The sequence below is a fragment of the Salvia hispanica genome, chromosome 1 (genome assembly GCF_023119035.1).
Source record: "Salvia hispanica cultivar TCC Black 2014 chromosome 1, UniMelb_Shisp_WGS_1.0, whole genome shotgun sequence".
NCBI lineage: Eukaryota > Viridiplantae > Streptophyta > Magnoliopsida > Lamiales > Lamiaceae > Salvia > Salvia hispanica.
Window position 1 is genome coordinate 6,025,147 of NC_062965.1, and position 24,959 is coordinate 6,050,105.

At 36.8% G+C, this 24,959-nt stretch overlaps 3 protein-coding genes and 1 non-coding gene across 4 annotated transcripts; 1 reads left to right on the plus strand and 3 right to left on the minus strand.

The window, feature by feature from the left end:
- Positions 1-987: 987 nt before the first annotated feature.
- Positions 988-1,061, minus strand: TRNAI-UAU. Its single transcript has one exon. It is a non-coding gene; the product is annotated as a tRNA-Ile (tRNA).
- Positions 1,062-3,796: 2,735 nt separating this feature from the next.
- Positions 3,797-6,417, plus strand: LOC125202660 (O-fucosyltransferase 20-like). Its single transcript, XM_048101105.1, has 6 exons — positions 3,797-4,647; positions 4,735-4,903; positions 5,012-5,101; positions 5,186-5,469; positions 5,555-5,813; positions 5,900-6,417. The coding sequence occupies exons 1-6, from the start codon at positions 4,055-4,057 to the stop codon at positions 6,134-6,136; spliced, it is 1,632 nt and encodes a 543-aa protein (XP_047957062.1). The 5' UTR covers positions 3,797-4,054; the 3' UTR covers positions 6,137-6,417.
- A 4,522-nt stretch (positions 6,418-10,939) lies between these two features.
- On the minus strand, positions 10,940-12,078 carry LOC125185854 (F-box/kelch-repeat protein At3g23880-like). The gene is made up of 2 exons (XM_048082287.1): positions 11,551-12,078; positions 10,940-11,509 (listed from the first exon to the last, which is right to left on the minus strand). The coding sequence occupies exons 1-2, from the start codon at positions 12,076-12,078 to the stop codon at positions 10,940-10,942; spliced, it is 1,098 nt and encodes a 365-aa protein (XP_047938244.1).
- A 6,910-nt stretch (positions 12,079-18,988) lies between these two features.
- LOC125200675 (transcriptional repressor ILP1-like) lies at positions 18,989-24,200 on the minus strand. Its single transcript, XM_048098400.1, has 6 exons — positions 24,053-24,200; positions 22,028-23,637; positions 20,642-21,318; positions 19,899-20,187; positions 19,510-19,799; positions 18,989-19,299 (listed from the first exon to the last, which is right to left on the minus strand). Exons 2-6 carry the CDS (start codon positions 23,402-23,404, stop codon positions 19,107-19,109), a joined length of 2,826 nt encoding a protein of 941 aa, XP_047954357.1. The 5' UTR covers positions 23,405-23,637; positions 24,053-24,200; the 3' UTR covers positions 18,989-19,106.
- Positions 24,201-24,959: the final 759 nt, after the last annotated feature.

A 24,959-nucleotide genomic window follows, 5' to 3' on the forward strand; every position in this document is an offset into this window, starting at 1 on the left:
TTTTGAGATTATTTTAGTTATAGAAAGTGTTTATTCTTATTTATCATATAATTATTCATCTATAATTAAATTATACTCCCTCCGTCCACTTAGATCACTTTTGCCATTTTGGGACGTCCACAAAAAATAGATCACTTTCAAAAAATAGAAAGTTTATCTCTCATATTTTTCTCACTTTTTCTTTCCTCTTTCATACTTTACTCACTTTTTCTCCCTATCTCTCTTACTTTATCTACTTTTTCTCCTCCTCTCTCTTACTTTATCAATTCTACATTAAAATCTTTGTCGAACAACAATAAATCTATTATTTATGGATGGAGGGAATAGATTTCAATCGTAAATATCTAATCCTGAGATATAATTTTGAAAATCGACGGGCTCATAATTTCATGTACTCGTTCCAAGCTCAAACTTTTTGAATCGAGAAAGCCGTCTTATTATCTAATCTACGCTACATCGACTATGGATACAATACAAAAGTATAGCTGTGGGAAACGGACAAAACATATTCCTCTGTGAGGGGTGGTCCCACCACCAGTATCTGTTCATGCCGACGTGGCATCTGCAACTCCCACAAGTCACCCTCTGCCATGCTGGAAAGACATCACCAGCGTGTTTCCAGCTAGATTTCGAGATTGCTTTTTCTATTATTTTTATTTTTATTATTACTGCAACTTTTTCCTCTGCAGCAACTTACCCCACAATGCAGGGGCTCAGGCATATATATCCATGCATGATACATCAATCTTGCTTCGAGAAATGGAAAAGAAAACAATTATGAAATTACAACTGTTGCATTTTAAACAGGCCCCTTACTTTGGGGTCGAATCGTAGTACTACATGCTAAATTATCAATAAATCTGTGCATTATTAATTTATTTGACAACAATCCTTAATCTACTAGAAAATTTAACAGAATTATAATTTTTTCTTTTAAAAAAACATAATTAAAATAATAGATATATGGAATTGGCAGGTAGCGGAAGGTGGTCCCGGCGGGGCTCGAACCCGCGACCTTCGGCTCATAAGACCAACGCTCTAACCAACTGAGCTACGGGACCAATGCAACATTTTATAACTTCTGTTTTAACTTATCCTTTATTAAAACTGTTTTCACTAGGAAAAACTATAATAATAATAATAATCATAATTAAATACAAGAAATTGCCTAAAAAAAGCGTGTATAAAAATATGAATTCGAACTAGAAATTTCGTGATTTTTTAATTTAATTTCATATTAACTTACTTCTTAATGAAATGATTTATCAATGTAATTTGTGAAAGCTCCTTTTGCATATTCACGACATTAGGGACAACATACATGTACAAAAAGAAGGTGTATTTTCTTGAGAAGTCTTGTGAAAAATATGATTATTTTATTTATTACAATGTCAAAGGTTGTTCGTTTTTATAACTGATCTGGTCCCAAGTTGGGACCATGATTTTTTAAATCCTAAATATAGAAAAATTTTTGGTACTTGGTTGTAGTTTGTAAATTCTCCACCATGAACCAAGTAATCCTTCGTGATACCCTTAAATCAAATAGTACAAAAATTGCAATAAATATTTGCAATGAAGATATTGCTGAAATAAGGATAGTCTGAATCTAGCTAGTCCCATGTTTAGGCTGTATATATGCTATGTTTGAGAAACAAGTGTAGTCTTCTTTGTGGTGCTATGGTTTAGGGATAATATGAAATACAAATATGTTACTGTATCATATTTTCCAATTTTCCATGATAAAAAGTTTTAATTTTTTATTTGTAATATGTTGTTGATTTTGGCACAAATATATTTCAAATTGATGATACAATTGAATTATTCGTTAACTGTGCAGAAAAAATTGAAAAAATTAACTAACGGTCTCATTTTCGCATAATTTCAGATCCATACAATTTTACCTAAACTGGAATTCGTGGAAATCTTTTAAAAAAATATCAGAATTCATGAATATTTTTAACCAAAATTTAAATTTGCCAAACGAATTTGACTAAAATTTATTATTATCGTTATTATTATTACTATTATTTTGTCAATTTACACTTCATATTTATATACAGCAGCTAGGTGGAGCGTGGATCTCCCCTCCTCACTATTATACTATTAATATATACATATATTAATATCTCCCGCTCCACATCATAATTCACGCCACATTTTAAAATTAACTCAATTCAAAATAGGGATTTCATCATTTTCTTTAATAATTATTCACTTTTTTTCTGTTTCTATATAGACATTATATTTATTTTATATAGATGAATTTCTCCTTTATATAATCTCCGTTTACTTTGTGTATCGGCTCATAACATGCTGAGTTTTCAGGTTAATATTTTCTCATGCATGGTTAACTACTGTATTTTCTACATTATTCTGATGAAAGAGTGAGGAATTTTGAAGATGATGCAATTTTTCAAATTTTTTTATATTGTGTGTTTATATTTAAAATAAAAAAAGAAAAACTAAATCCACCCACCTCTAAATTATTTACAAAATATAAATGTGTTTTGTTTGCATGTATACGAAAGCCAACTCGTGAAGTATTGCCGAATCAAAGTAAACGGGCTAACTAACGTTGATAGAAACTGATCTTGTAAACATTAATTTATTTCATATTATTAATATTGAATAGACCTGCTAAACCGTCTATTTTCATGTTTCATTATGTTATATCAATTACGTGTTACAATATGTAATAATTTTATATAAACGAGGATAAAAGATTACTTTATGAAAAATGGTCCTATTTTTGTTAAATTGGAGTTGATATGTCCACATCGAAATTTCGTGTCTGTAGACTGTAATCCAACTGTTATGTTTTCAAATATTAGTAAATATTAAATTACTTCGATATATGTTTAAATCACCAGACACCAAGTGATCAAGTTTGAAGTAATGCATGTGAATTGTAAAGATAAACATACATAATACCCCTAAAATTTAACTAATCAATTTTATTATTGATTAATAGAGGCGGCGGGAAAGCGTTTGTATGATCGTATCAACTTATATCTCGGTAGAGTATCAATTCAAATTGAATAGAATTAGTAGTAAATATATCTTTATGTAATTGTGTAATTGTCAAATATTCTACAATGATTTAAAACGACAATCATCAAAATACTGGCAAATGGCACATGATTTTAATAAATACTAGTACTATACTATTAAATAGATTTTTCAAAAATGAGGTTTGCAATTTTTGAGTCAATAAACTAAAAAATTATGATCACATGAGTTTTATACCTCCACAACTAGACATTCCGAACAATGTACTATACTAAATTTCATTTGACGTGTTTAGCCAGCCAATTATAGGAGATATAAACTACATATAAATTTTTTAATAGAAGGTCACGAACTCACCATATCTTTGAAGATGATAGTATATAATAATGTAGGTGCTTTATTGAGAATTACACTTGACAGAATACAACTTGCAAGTTGCAATAGTAGTTTAAATTTTATACAGCTATATGTTGATAACATTTTTTAAATTATTCATTTTAATTTCTCGTTAAAACACAATTTAAAATATACCACAAAAATTGAGTCCAAACACAAAATACTCGTGCATGTGCATACATCGAGAATATAGGATAATAGTTATCTTCAATTAGTACAATCTATTAGCAAGACAAAAGAAACATTCCATAATAACTTAATTGTGAGTAATGATATACTGATATTGAATTAGTCGAATTTAAAATGGCGTAAGGTGAAGTTGTTAATACAGATTAACAACCCTAATTATGAAGAAGCCAAAACGCTATAAATAAAACACAAAACGGCAGACAAATTCAAAAGAAACACTGACATAAACACCAAACAAATCGCCAAACGGTCATCATCGATCGTACTCTGCCCGGCCTTCCCCTTCCCGCCGCCCTCACCCTCTCTCTCTCTCTAAAATCTTCCCCTCGAAGCTATAAAGCCTAGTGCCTGTACCACCATTTAATACGAATTCACTCAAACCCATTCACCATTTAACTCTTGTCTCTGCAATTAAAGACCTCTCTCTCTCTCTCTCTCTCTCTTGAAATTGTATGTCTTAATGTGTCACATGGCGGTGTCGAAGAAGAAGCACCAGAGCTACATCTCTGTGCCGTCTCAGATAATCAACTCCATCTCCCAATCCTCTCTCGAGTCTCTGCTGCATTCCCCCAAGAAGAAGAAGAGCAAGACTCGCGCTTTGAATCTCCTCAACACCCCAAGATTCCTCTTTTTCTTGATTTTCTGCTTCTGCTCTCTGTGGATGCTCAAGATGTGGGCTAAATTCGACCCCAAAATTCCCTTCTCCGGTCAGCCCTGTTTTATCTCGCGGCAGAGCTCTCTTCTCTCGCGGGGGCTGTTGAGTTCTCAGGGGATGATTGTGGGTGGGAGCGAGGAAGAAATTGTTGAAAAGAGTGAGTTTTGGAAGCAGCCTGATGGAATGGGGTTTAGGCCGTGTTTGGAATTCAGTGAAAAGTACAAAACAGAGAGCCGTGGGATTGTGCAGGAGAGGACTAAGTATCTGCTGGTGGTGGTTTCCGGCGGCATGAATCAGCAGAGGAATCAGATCGTTGACGCCGTCGTGATTGCTAGGATTCTTGGCGCTGCTCTTGTGGTGCCCATTTTGCAAGTTAATGTTATCTGGGGTGATGAAAGGTTTGATCTTTTTAACATTTCTTGATTTTTACTGTGATGGTGATTTTTGGGATTGGTTGATGAAGTGGCTTTTTGTGATTGTTGCAGTGAATTTTCTGATATATTTGATTTGGATCATTTCAAGAGTGTGTTGGGTGGTGATGTGAGGATAGTGAACTCACTCCCTTCTACACATTTGATGACACGGCCGGTGGAGGAGAAGACAACTCCACTCCACGCCTCGCCGGAATGGATTCGATCACGTTACATTCGACGGGTAAGGCTCACTTCAATTGATTCTTGATGTTAGCTCAATTCTATATCAATGGATTGGGAAATGGAAGAATGGTCTAATAAAGTGGAGTATCTCATTTGTTTGATGCAGATTAGGAGGGATGGTGTGCTGCTGTTGCGTGGCTTGGATTCGAGGCTTTCGAAGGATCTTCCTTCCGACCTTCAGAAGCTTCGCTGCAAGGTATTATCTTGATAGATAGCTATGTGGTTATGGAACCTATCTTGTTAATTTGTGCAGTTGTTGATCAGGAATGACTATTTGCAGGTTGCATTTCATGCCTTGCGATTCGCCCCTCATATCACGGAAGTAGGCAACAGGCTTTCGGAGAGAATGAGGAGCAAGGGGCCTTATGTCGCCCTCCATCTCAGAATGGAAAAGGATGTGTGGGTGAGGACGGGGTGCCTTCCCGGGCTCGGTCCTGAGTATGACCAGATGATAAGTAACGAGAGGAAGGCGCGTCCCAAGCTCTTGACCTCAAGATCAAACATGACCTACGATCAGAGGAAACTTGCCGGGCTGTGCCCTTTAAATGCCTTGGAAGTTGCAAGGTTTGAATGAGACAAAATGGAGTTTTGCTAATTGCTAACACCAATTACTAGTTATAGTACTGAGCTGTGTATGTTGTGTGTTTAGGTTGCTCAAAGCTTTGGGAGCTCCTAAGAGTGCAAGAATCTATTGGGCTGGAGGGCTTCCATTGGGAGGGAAAGATACACTTCTTCCACTCATAACTGAGTTTCCTCACTTCTACAACAAAGAAGACCTCGCCTTGCAGGGCGAGCTCGAGCCATTTGCAAAGCGAGCGTCGTTGATGGCCGCCATTGATTACATAGTTTCAGAGAGAAGTGATGTGTTCATGGCTTCTCATGGTGGGAACATGGGGCATGCCATTCAGGTACATGGTGTGTGTGTGTGTGTGTAAGGTAGAGAAAGATTATTGATGAATTGTGTTGCTTATCAAGTGTTGGTTTGAAAACACAGGGGCAGAGGGCCTATGCAGGGCACAAGAAGACTATAATCCCAAACAAAAGACAGATGCTGAAATATTTCATGGAGTCCTCTGTTGGGGAGAGTGAGTTCAACAGCATCATCCAAGACTTGCACCGCGATTCCTTGGGCCAGCCGGAGCTCAGGACTAGCAAGGCCGGGAGGGACGTCACCAAATATCCAATCCCGGAATGCATGTGCAATGCCACAGTCGCTCATTCGGCACAATGAGGACTAACATCATCTCAACCAATGTCATTTGTGGCGTGATCCTTCAACTTCACGCACGACACACAGGACGCCTACGGGATCTTCTGGTGGCGTTGCATTCGGCCATGGCCAGACTCTGCTGGCTTGTGATGGTATACATATAGCTCCATAAGTCTCCCTTGTGTAGTTCAATACATCTTTTGAATGAGGAGCATGTATAGTAGTAATAGGAAAGCATATATGTATTTAATTCTTTTATTTATTCTTAATGTTGTATTAAGAGACCTTGCACACACTATACATATACATATGTCATATATATATATGACTGAATTGAGAAAGTATACTCAAAGTTGGTTTTGTATATAGTCCACTGCTTTAGTACATTATACTACTTCTATCTATGATACGTTTACATAGATAATATTATTCTTTCATATAAGGTGATTCATTTTGGGCACAAAACTTAAAGCAAAGTGTAGAGTTTACGGTTAAATTTATTGATGCAGGAAGAACGCAAGAAAACACATTAAAATGGTAGATTCAGTTTTAGGTGAAAAATGTATTTATTCTAAAATGTCATCGTTCACAATACTTGCCAGCCAAAATTTTGTATCTTAGTCAAGTATTTTGCTCGCACCACAAATTATATGCAAGATTTTTTGTCAATATATCGTCTCAACTAAATAGGTTTTACATAGGAACAAGTGTCGAATTCTTTGCGTCAACATGTATTGAAAAGCTACCAATGTAGAAACAATATGTATGAATTAATAACCTGGATATTGCTATTAGAATGAAGATTGTCCCTGTTGGCTCAAGTTTTTTCAATTTGCTTTAATTTAGTTTTACTCATATGCTTTTTCAAAACCTTGTTACACGCTTAATTATTTTCTAATCCAGTCTATGAATAAGATGCACCTTGTTAGTCGCATGCTAATTATGGTTTCGAAATTTCATTTTTTTGGGATAAAATTAACTCCAGTACAGTCCAATACATATTAATACTTCAACTCTTATTGCCTAATTATTATATTGGATGAGCTTATCTAAGTATCTATGTTATGAAAATGTAACATATTTACGTCTAATAGGATATCAAACAGGCAAGGACCTCTACCAAGAACTCAAGTTAATGATGTCACTTTTTCCTCAGTTGATCAAGGAAGGTGACCTTATTACCTGCTTAACTATATATGCACATAGAAATTGAAAAAGAGCAACAAAGCTTGCTGAATTCGAAGCAAATCATCACAAAAGAGTGGAATGTATTTACAGCAGACAGATGTAAGCGAATACGATGTACGCAAGAATCTGGTTAAATGTGTATTATGTAAAGCATCCCATTGATTTCTCAGAAGAATCTGGTTAAACGTGTATTATGCAAAGCATCCCTTGATTTTTCGGTGGTCCTCCATTTTCCAGCGAAGCCATCTAATCATCTGCTCGGTAGAATTCCAGCAGGTGCAGATGCGCTACCGTTTGCTGACATAAACAATCAAATTATATTTGTTAGCATCAATGCCAAATAAAACTACTTAGCCAGTAGTAGCATATGCATACAATTGGCATGAATTGTATAACAAAGATCAGACAAACTTTGACCTGATCTATTTCAGCAACATCATGTTGCTCAGGGAAGTAAAACCCCAAGGAGTAGTTATCCAACGCTTCAGGACTTTTCATCCAAGCATCGTGACCAGAACGCAGTATGTTCCTATAGCCGGATATCTAGAATGAAAACAGAAGAAAGATTTAGCTTTAGCTTTAGCAATATTAAAGAAAAAGAACCTTGAGAACACTAATGCAAATAATTTGAAGCATTAATATGGCTGTGAAGGTTCAGATACAGAAACTAAAGAACCTCAGTGGTAGTATGATATGGCTTCTCTAGATACTTGGCAACAGTTGGTATACCCTCCCCTTCAATTGGTATGGGTATGCCGTCCTTATCAGCTGGTATTTGTTTACCGTTCTCGTCAAGTGGTATGCCCTGCCCATCAAGTATTTTCCCAGTGCCTCGGATTGAGAACAGAAAGGCAAGTGCATGTTTTCATACTTGGCTTCAGCCTCTTTCTCATTCCTGGGCAGCCATAATGTTTGAGTGAATGATCCAGCCTCAAAGATCAGCATCCACTTGATGAGACAGGAAACATGACATAAATGGAATGACTGCATACGAGTATTAATTTGGAGAAATATCAAATACTAGAATTATAAAAGGAAGTAGGCTAATAATGAAAAAGAGAAGTTCAGATGATGTCCAACCCCTGAACAGTTCCTAGTGCTGCATACAAGCTTTCCAGTCTTCAAATTTAACAGAGCAGCAACATCTTTGTTTTGGAAGAGCCTCTGTTGGCAGATATCGCAGGTCCTCTCAGAGCAGCCACTATGATCCTGAACTACCGGGATCCCCCCCAAGTTATGGGTGTAGGAGAAGGTAACAACAGCGAAGTCATGCTTCGGAGCTTCCTCAGAGGTGGAATCCACTTTCCCTAGCCATTCACACCAAATTCTAACAGCCTTTCCATCCTCATCCTTGTCCTTGAACCTAGCACCAATTCTTCCAACTCCAATGCGCTTCACCACCAAATCTGAAGCCTGGTGATTTGTTAGAACATGTGGAATAACTAGTACCCCATCACTTTGAACCTCCATATGATCATTGGAGAAAAGCACGCCGTCATTAAACGGCCATGGAGTTGGGTTGAGCTGTGGATTAGGTGAACCAGATGCCATCTCAATCCTAAAATGTCACAACAATGCAAATCAAATCAAACTTCATCGCAATGAAAGAATCCAAGCTCAAATTCGCAACTATAGAAAGCCACAGTATATAATTGTTGAAGAATGAACATAAAGAACTCATCCAGAAAGAAAATTCACAACCAATTGTTGAATAACGAACATAAAAGACTCATCTAGATTGAAAATTCGCAAGTAATACTTCAAGAACGACCTAAACCCCAAATCCACCCAATAATCCAAGTTTCAACTCCAATCAACTCTAAAACACAGAAATCTAACGACCTTAAGAATGAAGACAAGCAATTAAAGAAAGCCAGATAGTAATTGTTGAAGAATTCGCAAAAAACAGAAATATAAACAGAAAATTCGCATACCTAAACCCTAAATCCACCATAAGAATGTTTAATCCACAGTAAACACAGAAATATAACGAACATTAACTTCATCCGCAGTGAAAATTACGATCTAAACCCTAAATCCATCCATGTTTAAGCTCAAATCTACACTAAATTACATAAAATTTAACCAACATTAACTTGATCCGAAAAGAAAGTTCGCAATCAAAGAAAGCATATCGTCAAATAAGCCCCAATTGTAAAGGAAGTGCAATGCAATACAGTTTAAGCTACGATCGCAGTAAAAACAAAAAAGCAGAATGATACCGAAATCCTAACGTGAAGTTGAGGTGAGGTTGAGAAACTTTTCACAGCTCCGCAGCGAGTTTCTTCGAAAGCGACAGAGTTCCGCGCGATTAGAGAAGCGGTTGAGTTCGATTTTTGAGAGACTGTTTGCGAAAGACGAATATGACTTAGATTTTTATTTGGCGCATTCAGTTAGTTAGTTTGGCGGTTCTGAGAAGATTTGAATATAGAAACCAGATAGTTACTCAATACTAGTATTTATTTTTATTTTGTATTTTATGTTAGTCAATATGCAACATGACTCGGTCTCGGTGTCAACTAGGGCTGTCAATTTTTGACACGACACGATAACACGACACGAACCGGCAAGAAATTAATGGGTTTGTGTCAGAGCTTATCGTGTTCGTGTCCTTATCGGGTCGACCCATTAAGGACACGAAAATTTCATGTCGTGTTCGTGTTATCTGTTAACACATAATATTTTAATATTATTATTCTTATTAACACATAATATTTTAATATTATTATTCTTATTATTTTCATTTTTCAATACTTATTTTCGTGTCATTAATGGGTTCGTGTCGTGTTCGTGTCGTGTTGACCCGGAAACGGTTCGTGTCATTAATGGGTTCGTGTCTGAGGGTAGCGGGTCGTATTCGTGTTCGTGTTTGAGGTTTTCTTAACGGGTCGTGTTCGTGTTTGTTGTTATCGTGTTCGTGTCGTTATCGTGTCGACACGATGACGACCCGACACGCACGATTTGCCAACCCTAGTGTCAACATTTAATTAGCTTACATTATTTTATATAAATTGAAAACGACTACACAGTATATAACCTAAAAACCACTTCATAAATAAAATTACAACTTCATATAAAATGAACTTAAATTACGAAATCCTAAGATTGTGGTTCAATAGAAAATTCAATCTACGAATTAAAATTTTCGCGCTTCTTGCTGAGTGTGCTGAAAAGGAGGTCGTGCACTCGGAGCTCCTCCTCGCTCTCTCCAAAGCTGGGTCGTGGATGGATGCTAGAAGATGACATGTGACGTGTGCCCAACTTCTTGAGCGATTTGGGGCAGTCCAGTGTATCTACAACCACATTCGAGAAAAGCATTTTCATTTGGTGCCAGATTCATGTGAGATGAAGTTTTATGTGTTAAAAAAGAATGTGTATTTATTAGAGCTTGAGATTTAAAATTAATTGAAAATTAATTAAGAGTCTTTTTCCCAAACATCGTGATTTAATAATTTAGAAGACCTTAGTTAGTGGCGGATCCAGGATCATAAAAGGAGGGGGCGAAATATATATTAGTAGTATATAGTATCACAACTTAAAAATGATAACCAAGGAAAAAATCACAATAAAAAGAGTAAACAAACCTAAAATAACAAAGTTCGGCCAAATTATGCCTATGCCTCTAATTAAGGGGCCTTAAGGTGAAATGAAGCTTCCTTCATACTCAACTATAGCCAAAGTCTCCGGAAGCTCCAAACGCGTGATGAATTCCCGAGCACGACAATCATACAAAAGTAACAAAACCCTTTCTTCGAGAAAATCAAGCAACCACCAAACCACACAATCACGCTTCTTGAACACTGCAAAATCATCGCTCCTCCAAAGAGGCATATCCCGTAAAACACGTTGTTCCACATTCATCACACGAGTCCATATAAGCTCACTCCCTTCGACTCTCGACTCATAAACCATCACCACTAGCGAACTATATAATCCGAATAAAACAAACGAGCATTCATCCTTTGCAAGAACCTCTAGATTCATGTAAAACGACTCATGCACATGACCTGATATCGTGAATGTCAGAAACACTTCATTCTTCATATCAAAGCTTAGTATGACAAACTGTGAGTCTCTCCGCCATCCTATCCAGTGTGCAAAGGAGCCATTCTTGCACAACGACTTTATAGGACCATGGATGTACAATTCTTGATCAAAAGCCAACTTCCTCCAAGAATTCATCCTTCTCGAATATAGGTAGGCTTGCTTACAATGCATCCATGAGTAGCACATCAGCGCAGCTGTACCACTTTGTAATCTTCATCGAAGCCAACTCCAACCTGTTGGTAACAAAGGGTCCTTCCACACGACTGACAAGAAGGGCGGTGAGGAAGTGGTAGAATCTTCAATTGATCTAGAAAAGGATTGCATATGACTATGGATGGAATATTTTCTTCTGAAGAAGTGTTTATGCATATTAGACCCTTAACTGCCCCAGCTACCTTTAAACGCCTATTCGGATCAGCCGTCCTATGATGTGTCCTGTTGAAAGACGGAAAGTCATGCGATTTTAACGACTTCCCGTTGTCTAGAAGCTTTGTTGATAGTTTCAATATTCCTATCTCATCAGGAAGAGTAAATTGTAGATATACTGCATCATCAGATTTGCCGCCGTTGTCGTTATTGTTGTTGATATGTAACTCAGTGTGCAGCTCTCGAAAACGTGTAGAATCAATGACGTCACACCAGAATTTGCAAACAGATCTAAATATCAAGAGGGATCGAACTGGAAGATGCAAGAGGATTTCTATCACCACATCGTTGTTCATTGCCATGTGTATGAATATTGGATGAAATTGTTGGAATTATGGTTCTTGTTATAGCCGGTGATGAGTTTATCAAGAGATATTTATAGGGCTAGGTCTAATGCTATGTGTATTTGTTTTCGATTTTTTATTTATATTTAATTTATTAATATTTGATTTTGGTGCTGTATAATGTATATCAAAAACTCCCTTACTATGGTACAATATTTATATAAGCAATACATGTACGTACAGATTTAGTTGACCAAAGATTTTGTCAAAGATTTTATTTTCATAAATACATTACTGAGATAAAGTCTGCACTCAATAGGTAAATAAAACTGTGAATTCCGTCTAATATAGGATTCTGTGGCGGAGACCTTTGTATGTTAATTTTCTATTAATTGCTATTATAATAAATCTAGTGACAATTGAGTTCTTGAAATTATATTAAATTAACGAGATATTTGATACATCAATAAGAATTTATTATATTAATTATCAGTTTTTAAAAATTTGAGCCCACCAACATGTAGGCTATAGGGTTTAGGGTCAATTTTTTCTTATCTTTTAAGAAGTTTACCCAAAAATATGACCGTGTTTGCCATTTTATATTCATCATTTTTCATTATTTATAAATTATCCTAGAAAACTATTCCAATTATCAGATCAAAATATCAACGTGGCAAGCTGAAATTTACTCGTTGATTAAGTGATCGATTGGGTATCTTATCTGTAACAGCCCGCTCTCCTAGGGTACAATAAATGCGGCAACTGCTACCAAACGGACTCGAAGAAATGAACAAGGCTAGGGTTTCATTTAAAGAATTTTGACCAAGAGATTTAAAAGACCTATCAGAGTATTTAAAGCAACAACTTAGCCTAAAAGCTTGAATGAGAAAGAGAAAGGGGTATCATAAATAACGATCAAATTCTCGAGAGTACGACATAATATTTAAGATAAAATCACAAGAAAAAGTCTAAGGCCTCAAATCGAAGGAAAGATGTAAATATTCAAAAACGACGAACTCTAAGGTGCATCAAAACTCAGCGGAAAACGACCAAGAGAAGGAAAACGACCAAGAGAAAAAATAGCCATGTATGAAGACACAACTACGCTTGAAGTTCATAACATCCATCTTAATTAATTATCATGCTCAACACCCGCCACCGCTCGTCGTCATTCAACCTGCACATAAGGAAAACACATGCAGGGCTGAGTATTTTGAAATACTCAGTGAGCTCGTTGCCAAAACATTTTATAAGTTATGCCACCCTTACCAAGTGAACTCGAGTTTTACAATTTGTCAAATAAAATATCATCGAGTATCACAAAATATTTTCATAGATTGGCCAATCAAATAATCTCCCATTTTCTCATCAATTTCCACAATCACAATCTCAATCTTTCCATGGTGCGACGAAAGCGTGGCCACGCTTTTCGCCCACGAGACCGGCCGACTAGCTAGGACGGCTCCCGATCCCCTCGTGTACACAGTCCTGATAGGGTTTGCGGCCCATACTCAGACCCGAATTCGTATAATCATATCCATAGCCCTATAGCCCAATGGAGCGAACTCACAAACTAGGCATCAGACACACAATCTCACAATAAAACAAACATAGGCATGGCATAACAGTTAAACCACCCTTATAACTCCAATCAATATTTTTTGACAAAAATAAAAGAGAGTTTTAAGAGTAAAGCCCACCTCGACTGCTTAAGTTTCAAGTAGTTTCGCTTTTCCGTTATCTGGCTTCGCAACCGAGGTTTCACCTTTTTATTCACATATATAGGCACATATTCACCAATCAGATTCAATCACAACTCTTAACTCATGCATGTCTCAACACTTTCCCTTTTTCCCATCGATTCATCTTATTATCACAAATCAAAGATCATGTTCCTCATATGACTTTCATTCACATCTCAATCCTAGTTCTAACATCAACATATATCACACAAGAATATTTAGCTATCAAGCACACCACACAACACAACACACACACACACGACACACACTCACGCCACACTCACACACGCACGCACACACACACATGTTCCAAATTCCCTTTCCCTTTTCATCCCAATCTCACTCAAAGAAGATGCATGAGGGTTCAAGGAGACCGATTAATCGGTTGGAAAGGAGAAAAAGATGGAGAAGAAGAAAAGAACACTTATATATAAACAAAATACCTTTTTAGAGGAAAACGATCGGTAGAAACAAAGTAGAGACTTGGTTCTTCAAGAATTCTTGGATTAAACTTCAATTCTTCTCCAAAAGATAGCAAAATATTGGAGAGTAGAAGAAGAAAAATTTGAGAGAGTGAGGAGGGGGGGGGGACGAAAATAATGGGGTTTAGGGTTAGGGTTTCTCTTATTTATAGTGCTCAACAAGATCTTTAGGTAATTAGAATAGAATATTTGGTAAGATCTTATTCTCCACAATAAATAAAATAAATATTATGGAGTAGGGAAGAAGAATTAACAAAAATAGACTCTAAGGCAATATTCCATGTAATTTTTGAAAACTAGGCTTTTTAATTAGCCAAGATTTTGTTTTGGTATATTTTACGGAGTAGAATAAAATATCACGGAGCAAAATAAAATAAAAATTCTCCCCCATTGGCCTAGAAATAGGCGTGTATTTTGAGCCTAATTAAGGCATGGATTTTTTGAATATTAATTAAAATAAGGTATGATAAGGATCTCTTGAAGTATGGAAAGATTTGGTAGAATATTTTAATTCTAGGTATGGAAAGAAATCAAATAAGAGGTCAAATCAAAATAAAACAATTCCTTTCCTTCTACATGTGATTTTTGAAAATCACAAAGAAATAGTGCCTAGTATTTATGGAAATTTTCTCTAATATTCTCACTCACCCTTAATCAAATAATTCATCTCATGAATTAATTAATCACATATGCCACATCATAATAGTTAACAAATTTGACTTTTCAAACTTCTCAATCAAATAAACTCATGTAATAAATTCACTTATCAAATAATTCACATCTTCCACGTCATCGATAATAAATTTTAGGGCTCTAAAATTAAGGTTCTAAATTCCGGGATGTTACATTATCAGTGTGTAATTTTGAATATTATCGGCGTTTGATTTCGACTACTGATAGATTTTTCAATCATCAAAACTTTTGTTATGTCTACCTACATAGTTTTTACGTTTTAGATAAACATTACAAATGATGAGACAAAATTGAACCTTTAATTTAATCAATATATTACAGGATTGATTCTCAAAATGTGGACCAAAACCAACCATAACTTTCTGTAAAAGTAGAACATGCAAAATAGATAATGTACATACATTAGCAGCATTCTTCTCACTATCAATAAGTTTAATATTTATCGACACTCCCATAATCAGCCTCCATTGCTAACGACCATGGCTCAACAACCCTTTTTGATCATCAATATCTTCTTCTTGTTTTTCAATATATTATTTACAATACTCTAACCTTTATGATCATTGGTATCTTCTTAGTAATTTTTTTTCAAATACCAAAATGGACTGTCAAATATTTACACCGCCAGTATGTTAAGAGCCTCCTGCTCCTAACGTGAGAATTCCGTCCAAATTCACAACTGTAACACTGCAATTCCGACGCCCTCGTTTAAGGGTCGGCGGACAAACGATAGGACTGGCGCGGAGGAGTCTTCGTCGCAGCGTTGAGAGTTTAGATCCGTTGATTAAAATCCGGCATCCAAGTCTTAGGCAAACGATAATGATTTTATTGATTAATTCCTATGAGAGACTCCACACATATTTATAATATATGTGGATACAGGGTTATAATCAAATGCTAACTAATTTCCAATCCAAAACCCAGAACTTCAACATTATGTTGGAAATTTCTCAACATATAAATATAACTTTCTCAAAATAACATGTAAATTTAAATCTCAACACAAAGACATAATTTTATCAACACAGATCTATTGAGAAAGTTTTGTCTTTGTGTTGATAATTTTAATACATAATATTGAGATAGTTCTGGGTTCTGGATTAGAAGGTTGGTTTTATTTTAACGCGACCCTGTGGATACAATATGAAAAGATATGCTAGATCCCTATAATTGTTAGAATTATGGATTAAATATATGTGCCCGGTCAATGGACTTTGACCAAATAAATATGACAAGACATTTAATTTTTCTAAAATTAAATGCTATAGCATCAATCATTCCGCGTAGATGATCGTAGTATATTCACTTTCTCAAATCCAATTCTCAGTGAGTGAAAAATAGTGGATTAAAGTTGGGCACGATTGAGCTTTATTTAAGCTTGAAGTCTTGAATGTAGGGAGTAATTAACTAGTATTAGTTGTCCCACATTGGAAGTGAGAGTCTCTTTTGAGGTGTATAAATTAAGTGCTCTACTACACTTAATAAATTCTAATGGATCAAGTTGGGCGGAAGAGCCCTTGTGTAGTTCAATACATCTTTTGAATAAGAAGCATGTATAGTAGTAATAGGAAATCATATATGTATTTAATTCTTTTATTTATTCTTAATGTTGTATTAAGAGACCTTGTACACACTATACATATACTTATACATATATATATTGATAGAGTTTGTTACAATTCATGATACAAATGAGCCTTAAAGTTGTAAAAGAGTCATGAAAGGTAAGCTGAAAAAAATCTTCTTCAACGATTGTATAATTTTATTGAATTTCTACAAAGTAGCACAACTTAAAGAAACAATCTCTCAACAATGAAAACAAAACCACAACTCAAAGAAACAGAGAGATTTATATCCACAAAGGCAGCACCTATAAATAGGAGAATCTGGAGTTGAGTGGGAAGTAAGATACTGGAATTGGAGCATGTGCCGACTTCTTTTCATTCTTGCGCTTACTATTGTCGGAGATTTGCGAGGTCGTGTCTGATACGCGAGAAGACGAACACACAAAACACCCTAAAATAATTGTCAAGAAACTCATTCTTCAAACACAAGTCTGGATTTTTTGTAATTTCCTTTGTTGTGTTATGTTTGTAATGGTTGTGTGATGAGAGGCTACTCTTTGGAATGGTTATTTATAGTGAATCAATGCAAGATTTGATGACCAAGAAATGTCAATGTTGATGATGTTGTTACATTACTAAGAGGATTCCATGTGGATTCTTATTTTATTTTTGTTTCTATTTATTATTAAGAGAGTGAATGTATCAGAATTGAATTACGGAGTACAAAGTAAATAAATGAAATGAGAGACGTGGACAAGTCGGATAGTTGGAATGAGTCACTTAGTTTGAACTTTGAAGAGGTCTTATCTAGTTACTCGTTATTTACAGCTAATAATCAACATAAAATATTACTCCACTACTAAGTAGAAAACTAATTTTACACAAGAAATTTTGTGAAGTAATTACTTAGCAAGTTTATCAATGAAATGGGAGAATATGGACTTTTATAGCAGCATTTCATGCCGTGCTTTGAGGTACAACAGAGGATCCGAGTCCATAAGGGTATCCTTAACTCCATTCCGGATTTGGGCTGCAAGTCCCCTCCACGTCATCATTCCCCTAAATTTCGGGTCCCAGGCTACAACTCCATTAACCCCGCAGGCCACCATTCGGGCCACAACTATTATTTTGCACTATTCACAACTCCAACCTATTTTACTCGTAAAATTGAATACTTTGAACAATTAAAACCGGGAAAATTCATTGTTCAGTCGAAAAATAGAAAATTAAAAATTCGAGAAATTTTTTTTACAAATCCTTGGAAAAAAATTTATTAAAACCTAGAAAATAAAAATTACATCCTAAAAAAAATATTGAAATAATTTAGAGGATAGAAATGGAGAAATTGGTGGAAGAATGTTGAAGAAATGGGTATAATAAAATGGCAAAAAAATCAAAAAAAGAAAAAAAAATAAAAATTTTGGGGGTTTGCGGCCCGTCCCGATGCGCATAACCCTGAGTCGGGCCGGACCTCGGGAGCGGCCCAGGGACGGAACTGCGGCCCCGGGACCGTCCCAGACCGTGACTCGCCGCCGTCTAGCGCATGGCCCGGGCCGGGACTCGCGATTTGCGGCCCAGCCCCTCCGCGTTAAGGATGCTCTAATATTCATGTTCCATGTTAATTTTAGAGGTTTTTATTTTGTAAATATTCATGAAGACAGTACTAATAAATATCCATTTTGACAAAAAAAAGAAGAAGTTTTTATACATTTCTTAACATAATTATTCTACATAAATAAATCTCCACTTTGTCATCAAGTATCAAATTAATATGATGTCCTTTATGTGTGTGAGTAGGTCAAGCGGTAGAGAGGTTAATTTGTTCTTAGGTTTGATTCCTACGTGGCGCGGCCTTTAAATTTAAATTCATTTATCCATTATAAAAACGACGTCCTTCTCATGTCTAGTTTTTTTTGGGCTTGCTGAATCATTATGATGTGATTTTATGTTTTAATTATGAAGTATTCAATTTGTTTCCACAAATAAAATTTTTTATTTGTCGTGTTTCAGGCCACAATTAACGAAAGAAAGAGAAAAATAAGTTTTTTTTTTCAATTATGATTGGTTGGACACACCACATGGCAATATGTATGGACCACTTAATTTTTACTAGGATTCTACACTTTATGTTGTGATTTTGTTCTTAATTCTGTTAATTATTTATTTTGTATACTTCTTTTTAGGAGGAAGTTCTTACTTATCACCCATTAATAATGGTTCCAAAATCAATTTTGGCGTGTCCCTTTTATAACGCTTCAAATTCAAAAATTTGTCAAACTATAATGTGTCAAATTCAAAAATATGTCTAAAAGTTGACTTACTAGTGGTTGCCAAGTTATTGTTCCAAAAACTGTATCTTTAATTTCCATGCTAGGGCGACCCTTTTGATAATCTTCATATAGTTGCAATAAAGTAGTAGTATGTCATTGTTAGGCCAATTTCATACTTAATTATAAGTACGGTTGATGTACTAACGAGGTAGTATAGTAACCAATACAAAAGGGGTATTAGTATAACAACGACACAGTTAAGGCTACTGTCATCAAAATTGTACAGAGACAACATCAGATAGCTTCCTTGATATTGAAGCTTCTTGACAATGCTCTTGCATGGTCGTACTGGTTCAGCTCCACCAGCATCTTCCTCAATCGTCTCACCAATTTACCCATTTCGCTCTCCATGCCACCGCTAGCACGCTTTCTCTCCAAAGCCTTCCCCAGCAGCAACACGTAGTCCACCAACGGATGCAGTTTCTTGCTACATTCAATCAACACCGCAACTTAGTTTTCTATTGATTGCATATTCATATTTACTACTCCATTAAACTAGAAAAAAATTTCTATACAAGTATGGTAAGGTCAGGGATACAGTAATTAAATCGATTTGTAGTAATTAAATCCCAATATATCATCAAAAATGAGCTGCAAAGCAAAGTAAATGAAAGTATGAAATACAAAGAAGCCATACCTTCGATCCTCGGTAACACTAGAACCGGTCCATACATCATTAAGTGACGCAATCACCCTCTCTGTTCGTATAATTGCTTCATGCACGTTTGTCTGTATGCTGCGCAGATGAGGAAGAATCTTGCCGCACAATAGTTCATCAAGAGCAATCTTCTCAACGACGGAAATAGCAAGAACCTTACTCCACAAAGATATGTTCCTCAACAAACGAACAGAGGTGCCAAACCTATATGCAGCAACTCTTGCTGCACCAGGTACCACCTCCAGTTCAAGTGGGCTCCATGTGGGGACCTATTTGAGAAATCATGCGGTAGAAAACGCCATTGAGAAATATTGATATGACACATTAATACAAAGAAAGGCCAAGCTTATAAAGTTTAGAAACATTACCACCAAATCATTCACAGCAGTGGTGAAACGGTCACGAAGAACAGCTACCAGTTTCCCAACAGCTGAATTGGAGGAACCTACAAATTCTGTGACCATGTCCATAGCAGAAATAGCATGCTTTGTTTCACGGGTGCTAAGAATGTCCCAACAGAAGGCTAACTGATGGTGCAAAATAGGAAGTGCGACTTTTGCAACCAGCTCAGGAATAAGATTTGCATCATCATCAGCATCCTCTCCATTCTTTCCATTTTCATCTTCCGGAAGGCCATAATTGAAGAGCAATGAACACCTACATAAAACACAGACAGTTGAATTTATAAATAAACGAATTATCAGTCAATAAATTTTATTTGCATTGTATCTCCTCCATGGCTCCACCATCCCTAACTTTCAAAGTTTCAACATGTTTCCTAGAGCAAATACATATTTTAAAAATAACATGTCTTTACAAGTAGTGCTGTAAAATTGCAAAGCAAAATCTCAAAATGTACAGATAGAGAAAACCCCCGAGACTACTACCAGTCAATAAATGGAAAAAAATAATGTGTATCAAGAAAATAAAGCTAAGAAATCATACACATGAAGATGTTTAAATCATTATCCTGTTTTGTGCACTTGTCCTCAGTTTTTCCAAAACACTATTCAACTAAAATTATACAGGGATGATAAATAACCAGAATGGGAGTGTTTTATACTATGGTTAAAGAAATAACAAACCAGAAAATAATTTGTGTAGTGCGTACCATTTCATATCCATAAAATCTGCATCTTCATGAAGTGGGTCCCACTTTAGAAGCTCCAATCTCACATAAGGTGAAAAAATAGCAGGTATACTTAACGACATATATGCATCGCGATAGCTTGTGGCATAATCTTTCTTCCATTTCTCAAATTTTTCAACAACCATTGAAAATTGAGAATATTCCTCTGCTGCATCACTAAAGATTTTGCCAGCAACAAGAAGTAATTGATTATGGGTTGACTCGTGAGCACTAGTCTCAGTATCACTTTCATCAGTGCTGAATTCTCCTTCCATAAGTTGAACGGAACTGTCAATTTCCATGGCCAACTTCCTCTTTGAATCAGCTTTCGCTCGCCTTCGTTTCCGAGCTTCTGATCTTCTAGTAATATCCATCCGTTTCTGCAGATTCACATCTCGGCCAAATTCATCCAGCTCCACTGGTGCACCTTTAGCTCCTCTTGCATTATCAGAGGCAGCCTGGGAAGCAGCGATGGCTGCCGCTACTTTTTCTGCACTGCTTCCTTTAGAGAGTTCTACCCGTGCTGCAGCAATAGCTAATTCTATCTCAGATATTTCGTCATCATTATCTGCAGCTCTTCTTTCTACAATGGCTCTCGCACGTTCTTCATGAAGCTTCTGCATTTGTTCTTCGAGTTCCTCAATGAAAGGAGCTTTATGCTGTCAAAGCAAATTAAGCCAAAACATAAGTAAGGCTCTTTAGCCGAACATTAAAACAAGCATTACTAAGGGGATTATAATAGTAGATTATAAGACACAACTAGATGATTCTATGCGCAATTCAATCAAGTTCTCTACAGATAGATGATACAGAGTGCTAAAGGGGATAAGGTTGTGAAACTAATTGGATAACAGTTGCAAAGTATATAGAAGTCATAGATAATTGCATTCAATGTTTCTGATATTGCTTTCACTAGTTTACATACTTTCAATGATTCAAATGTCTAGAATTCTTCATGTTGGCCTTGTCAGTTATTCAACAAATTCATGGTTTTACATCCAATCCACCATTCTACATTAGCATCATTATTTCACAAGGAAAAGTTCTATCTAATTCACAATATCCACCACAGACATACAGATGCTACTATCTTTTTCTACAATTATTCAATAGACTAGGCCACTTATACTTCGTTTGTTTTGGTGGAAGAGTACTTGTGTGTCTATGTATAATATATGTACATAACAACTAAATGGTTTCTGACTAGTCTCTAAAGAAACTCAAGGGAAATGGTTTTGTATTTCAACTATGAACATAAATCCAGAATTACGTTCCATGAAAGTGTAACAAAGAGCAAGGTACTGAAGCATAGCATGTTCACAAAACAATGAATTAACCAACATTATAGAGGAAACTTTATATTCATACCTGCAAAAACGCACATATAACAGAAACAAACTCACGAAGCTTTTGCATAAAGAGGAACTTCTCACCGGCAGCCGACAAGGAATCCTCCAGACTAGTAACATTCAGTAAAGACGAAGAGAGATTTTCATCTGTCTTCGCCAAAGACACCATTGTTCGGTCATGAGATTCCTGAACCCTCTTCAGGTTCTCAGTCATGGCTTTTCTGGCAAGCTCAGCCTGCTGAGAAATTGACATATCACTACCACCAAACATGTCAAAACTTGCCCCTCCGACATTGTTATAGCTACTTCTACCATCCACATTTTGGGCAGGATGATGCATTCCACTAGGAAGTGCAGCAGGGTTCCCTGAACTAGATTGCAACCTACTTAAACCGCCAACAGTAGCACCCGCTCCTTGAAGCCCAATACCATCATCCAGCCTCTTCCCCAACCCTTTCCTCACTTGCTCTTCCTCCCACATCTTATCCTCATCATCCTCTTCATCGCTAACTACTTCCATTCCCCTCTCTTTTGGCACTGGCCTCTCCCCAAAATCTTCGAAAACACCTTTCTTGTCACTCCCACCAATTTTATCACCAAAAAATCCAATCCTTCCTCGAAATTCCGGCTCTTCATCACTCAGACCTTCAGCCTCTCCATGATTACTGCCTCCATCAATTGCTATGTAATCCGGAGCTGCAGCCCTGGCCTGCCTCAGCCTCTCCCTCTTCGCCCTAATCGCTTCTATTGTGGCCTGGTCCGGTATCCCTTCCTTATCCTCCCTAAAACCCGGCCCTATCCGAACATCCTTCAATTTAGCTTCAACGCTTGAATCTTTGACCCTCCGATCAAACATCATATCATCATCACTGCTATCCTGACCTTTTCCAGTAGCTGCGGCATCTAATTCGCTCGAAATTACGGGTTTGATCAAACCCTTCAACACAACAACAGGCTCAGGGTCGGGCTTTGGCCTATTCCGAGCAGGCGCGGCCAGGGTTTTAGTATTCTTCTGAAGCTCTAATAGGGCTTCTTTCGTGTAGACACCAGCCTGTGGCTGGACATTGGAGGGGAGGGACGAAGATGGAGGGTGAGGGGCAATTCGGTCTTTTGACGATCTGAGCTTGTGAGCCGACGAAGATTTGGGGAATCTAGACGAGGAAGATGGCTTCGGCGGTGGCCGAGAAAACGGAGATTCTTCGTCATCGTCGTCTGCGAATGAAAGGAGACTTTTGGTGCCGGACTGAGGGGTCGGCTTTTTGGGTTTATTGGTGGTGGAAGGTTTGTTTGTGGTGGCAGAGGTTTTGGTGGTGGATGGTGTGACGAAGGTACTGGCTTCTTCGTCTTCGTCGTCGCCGGAACGGCGGCGGAAGTTGCGGGATTTGGCGCTGCTCATGACGGCGAGCGGTGGCAGCCGATGATAGGTTTTTGGTCCCAACAGTTGTTGCCTATTAGTCTAACCAATGACTACTCTTCCCCCAAAATTTCACGGACATGTACTATTTGTAGGCAATTTGCTTCCACCTCATAACCAGCATCTGCTGCGGCTAAAATCGCGTTTATGAACTAGAAAGCGTGCTAAAACCGGCTAACCAAACCGCTCCAAAAAGCGATGCAGAACACATTAGCCTGCATCAATGACAGAAGATAAAAAAAGAGGAGATGAGAAGTTATACATTTTGAAACGAAAGTAGTGGAGTAGTACATAAATAATAACCCCACAATCTAGTATATATGATCTGGCAACTGTATGGATGGAATAAACCCAGCCAATTTAGTAGAAATCACTATCACAACAATGCACATAACTTCGCAAACCCTAACCCCAACATCACAGTCTTACCAACAAAAGATTCAACTTTAACAAACAACCAAATTATCTCATAACCAACAACTGCCGTAAAGCATCGTACTAAATCCAAAAGAAATAGCACAAGTACAGAAAATCAACAGCATACATCAACAAGTAGACGAATATATCCGCCGAAAAATAATCGAATCGAGAAAAATGAGATAAAGAGATATGTTAATTCAAATTTCTAACCTTGAAGCCTCCATTCCCAGAGAAGGCGGCGTCTGGTCTGCTCCAGATTCAGGAAATTTAGTCTCGAAATCAAAATAGCAGAAGTAAAAACCCAAGGGTTTCCGGAAATGAAATTGAGATTCAAATTCAGGTAAAAGTGCAAGGCTTTGAGTCTGAGCCGCTCCAGATTTTCTATGACGATTAATTTGCTATTATTAGAATAATGGGCCTTTATAATTGGGCTTGGCCTGCATATACAGTAGTCTTCTTTTGGGCTGAGCTTATCGATGTGAGACGACTGCGATTGAGTTTTTTCGTAACCCATTGATAGGCCCGCCTGAAGCCCACTAAAAGCTCAGTTCACGAATCGACTATTGATAAAGTTAATATAATTTTATCAAATTGACATTAATCCAATACGGATATATTCCCTCTGTCCCATAGAGATAGACCATTTGGTATAGGCACGGATTTTAATGTATAATTGGTAAAGTAAGCGAGAAGGAGGAAAAGTAGTTGAAATTGTGTAGTGAATAGTGGAGCCCATAAATAATAAAGTAAAAGTGAATGAGGAAAAGGTTGTCATAAATGGATATAGACTATTTGTATGGGACGGACAAAAAAGGAAATATGACTTATTTCTATGGGACGGAGGGAGGGAGTATACATTACTAGATTCACATTAAACATCACTTGATTAAACATGGTACTGAATCAAGATCATCATACAGTCAAAATCAACTCATCAATTTAGTATCTAGACATACATATACTTCGCAACACAAAATTTCAGTTGAATTTGAAAAAAAGCTTCAGATGATGTTGAACACACTTCATCATATAATTTGATAAATTCGGTTACATCAGTCCAAAATACTTCATCCAATAAATTCACCCAACATTGAACTTTCTTTTCTCTCATAAGTTT

Coding starts and splice junctions, on each gene's coding strand:
- LOC125202660 (XM_048101105.1), top strand. CDS start 4,055: ATGTGTCACATGGCGGTGTCGAAGAAGAAGCACCAGAGCTACATCTCT. Junction 4,648..4,734: donor GTTATCTGGGGTGATGAAAG/GTTTGATCTTTT, acceptor TGATTGTTGCAG/TGAATTTTCTGATATATTTG. Junction 4,904..5,011: donor GATCACGTTACATTCGACGG/GTAAGGCTCACT, acceptor TGTTTGATGCAG/ATTAGGAGGGATGGTGTGCT.
- LOC125185854 (XM_048082287.1), bottom strand. CDS start 12,078: ATGGCAATGAACAACGATGTGGTGATAGAAATCCTCTTGCATCTTCCA. Junction 11,510..11,550: donor TCGATGAAGATTACAAAGTG/GTACAGCTGCGC, acceptor ATGCATTGTAAG/CAAGCCTACCTATATTCGAG.
- LOC125200675 (XM_048098400.1), bottom strand. CDS start 23,404: ATGAGCAGCGCCAAATCCCGCAACTTCCGCCGCCGTTCCGGCGACGAC. Junction 19,800..19,898: donor CTGCTGTGAATGATTTGGTG/GTAATGTTTCTA, acceptor TTTCTCAAATAG/GTCCCCACATGGAGCCCACT. Junction 19,300..19,509: donor AGTGTTACCGAGGATCGAAG/GTATGGCTTCTT, acceptor GATTGAATGTAG/CAAGAAACTGCATCCGTTGG.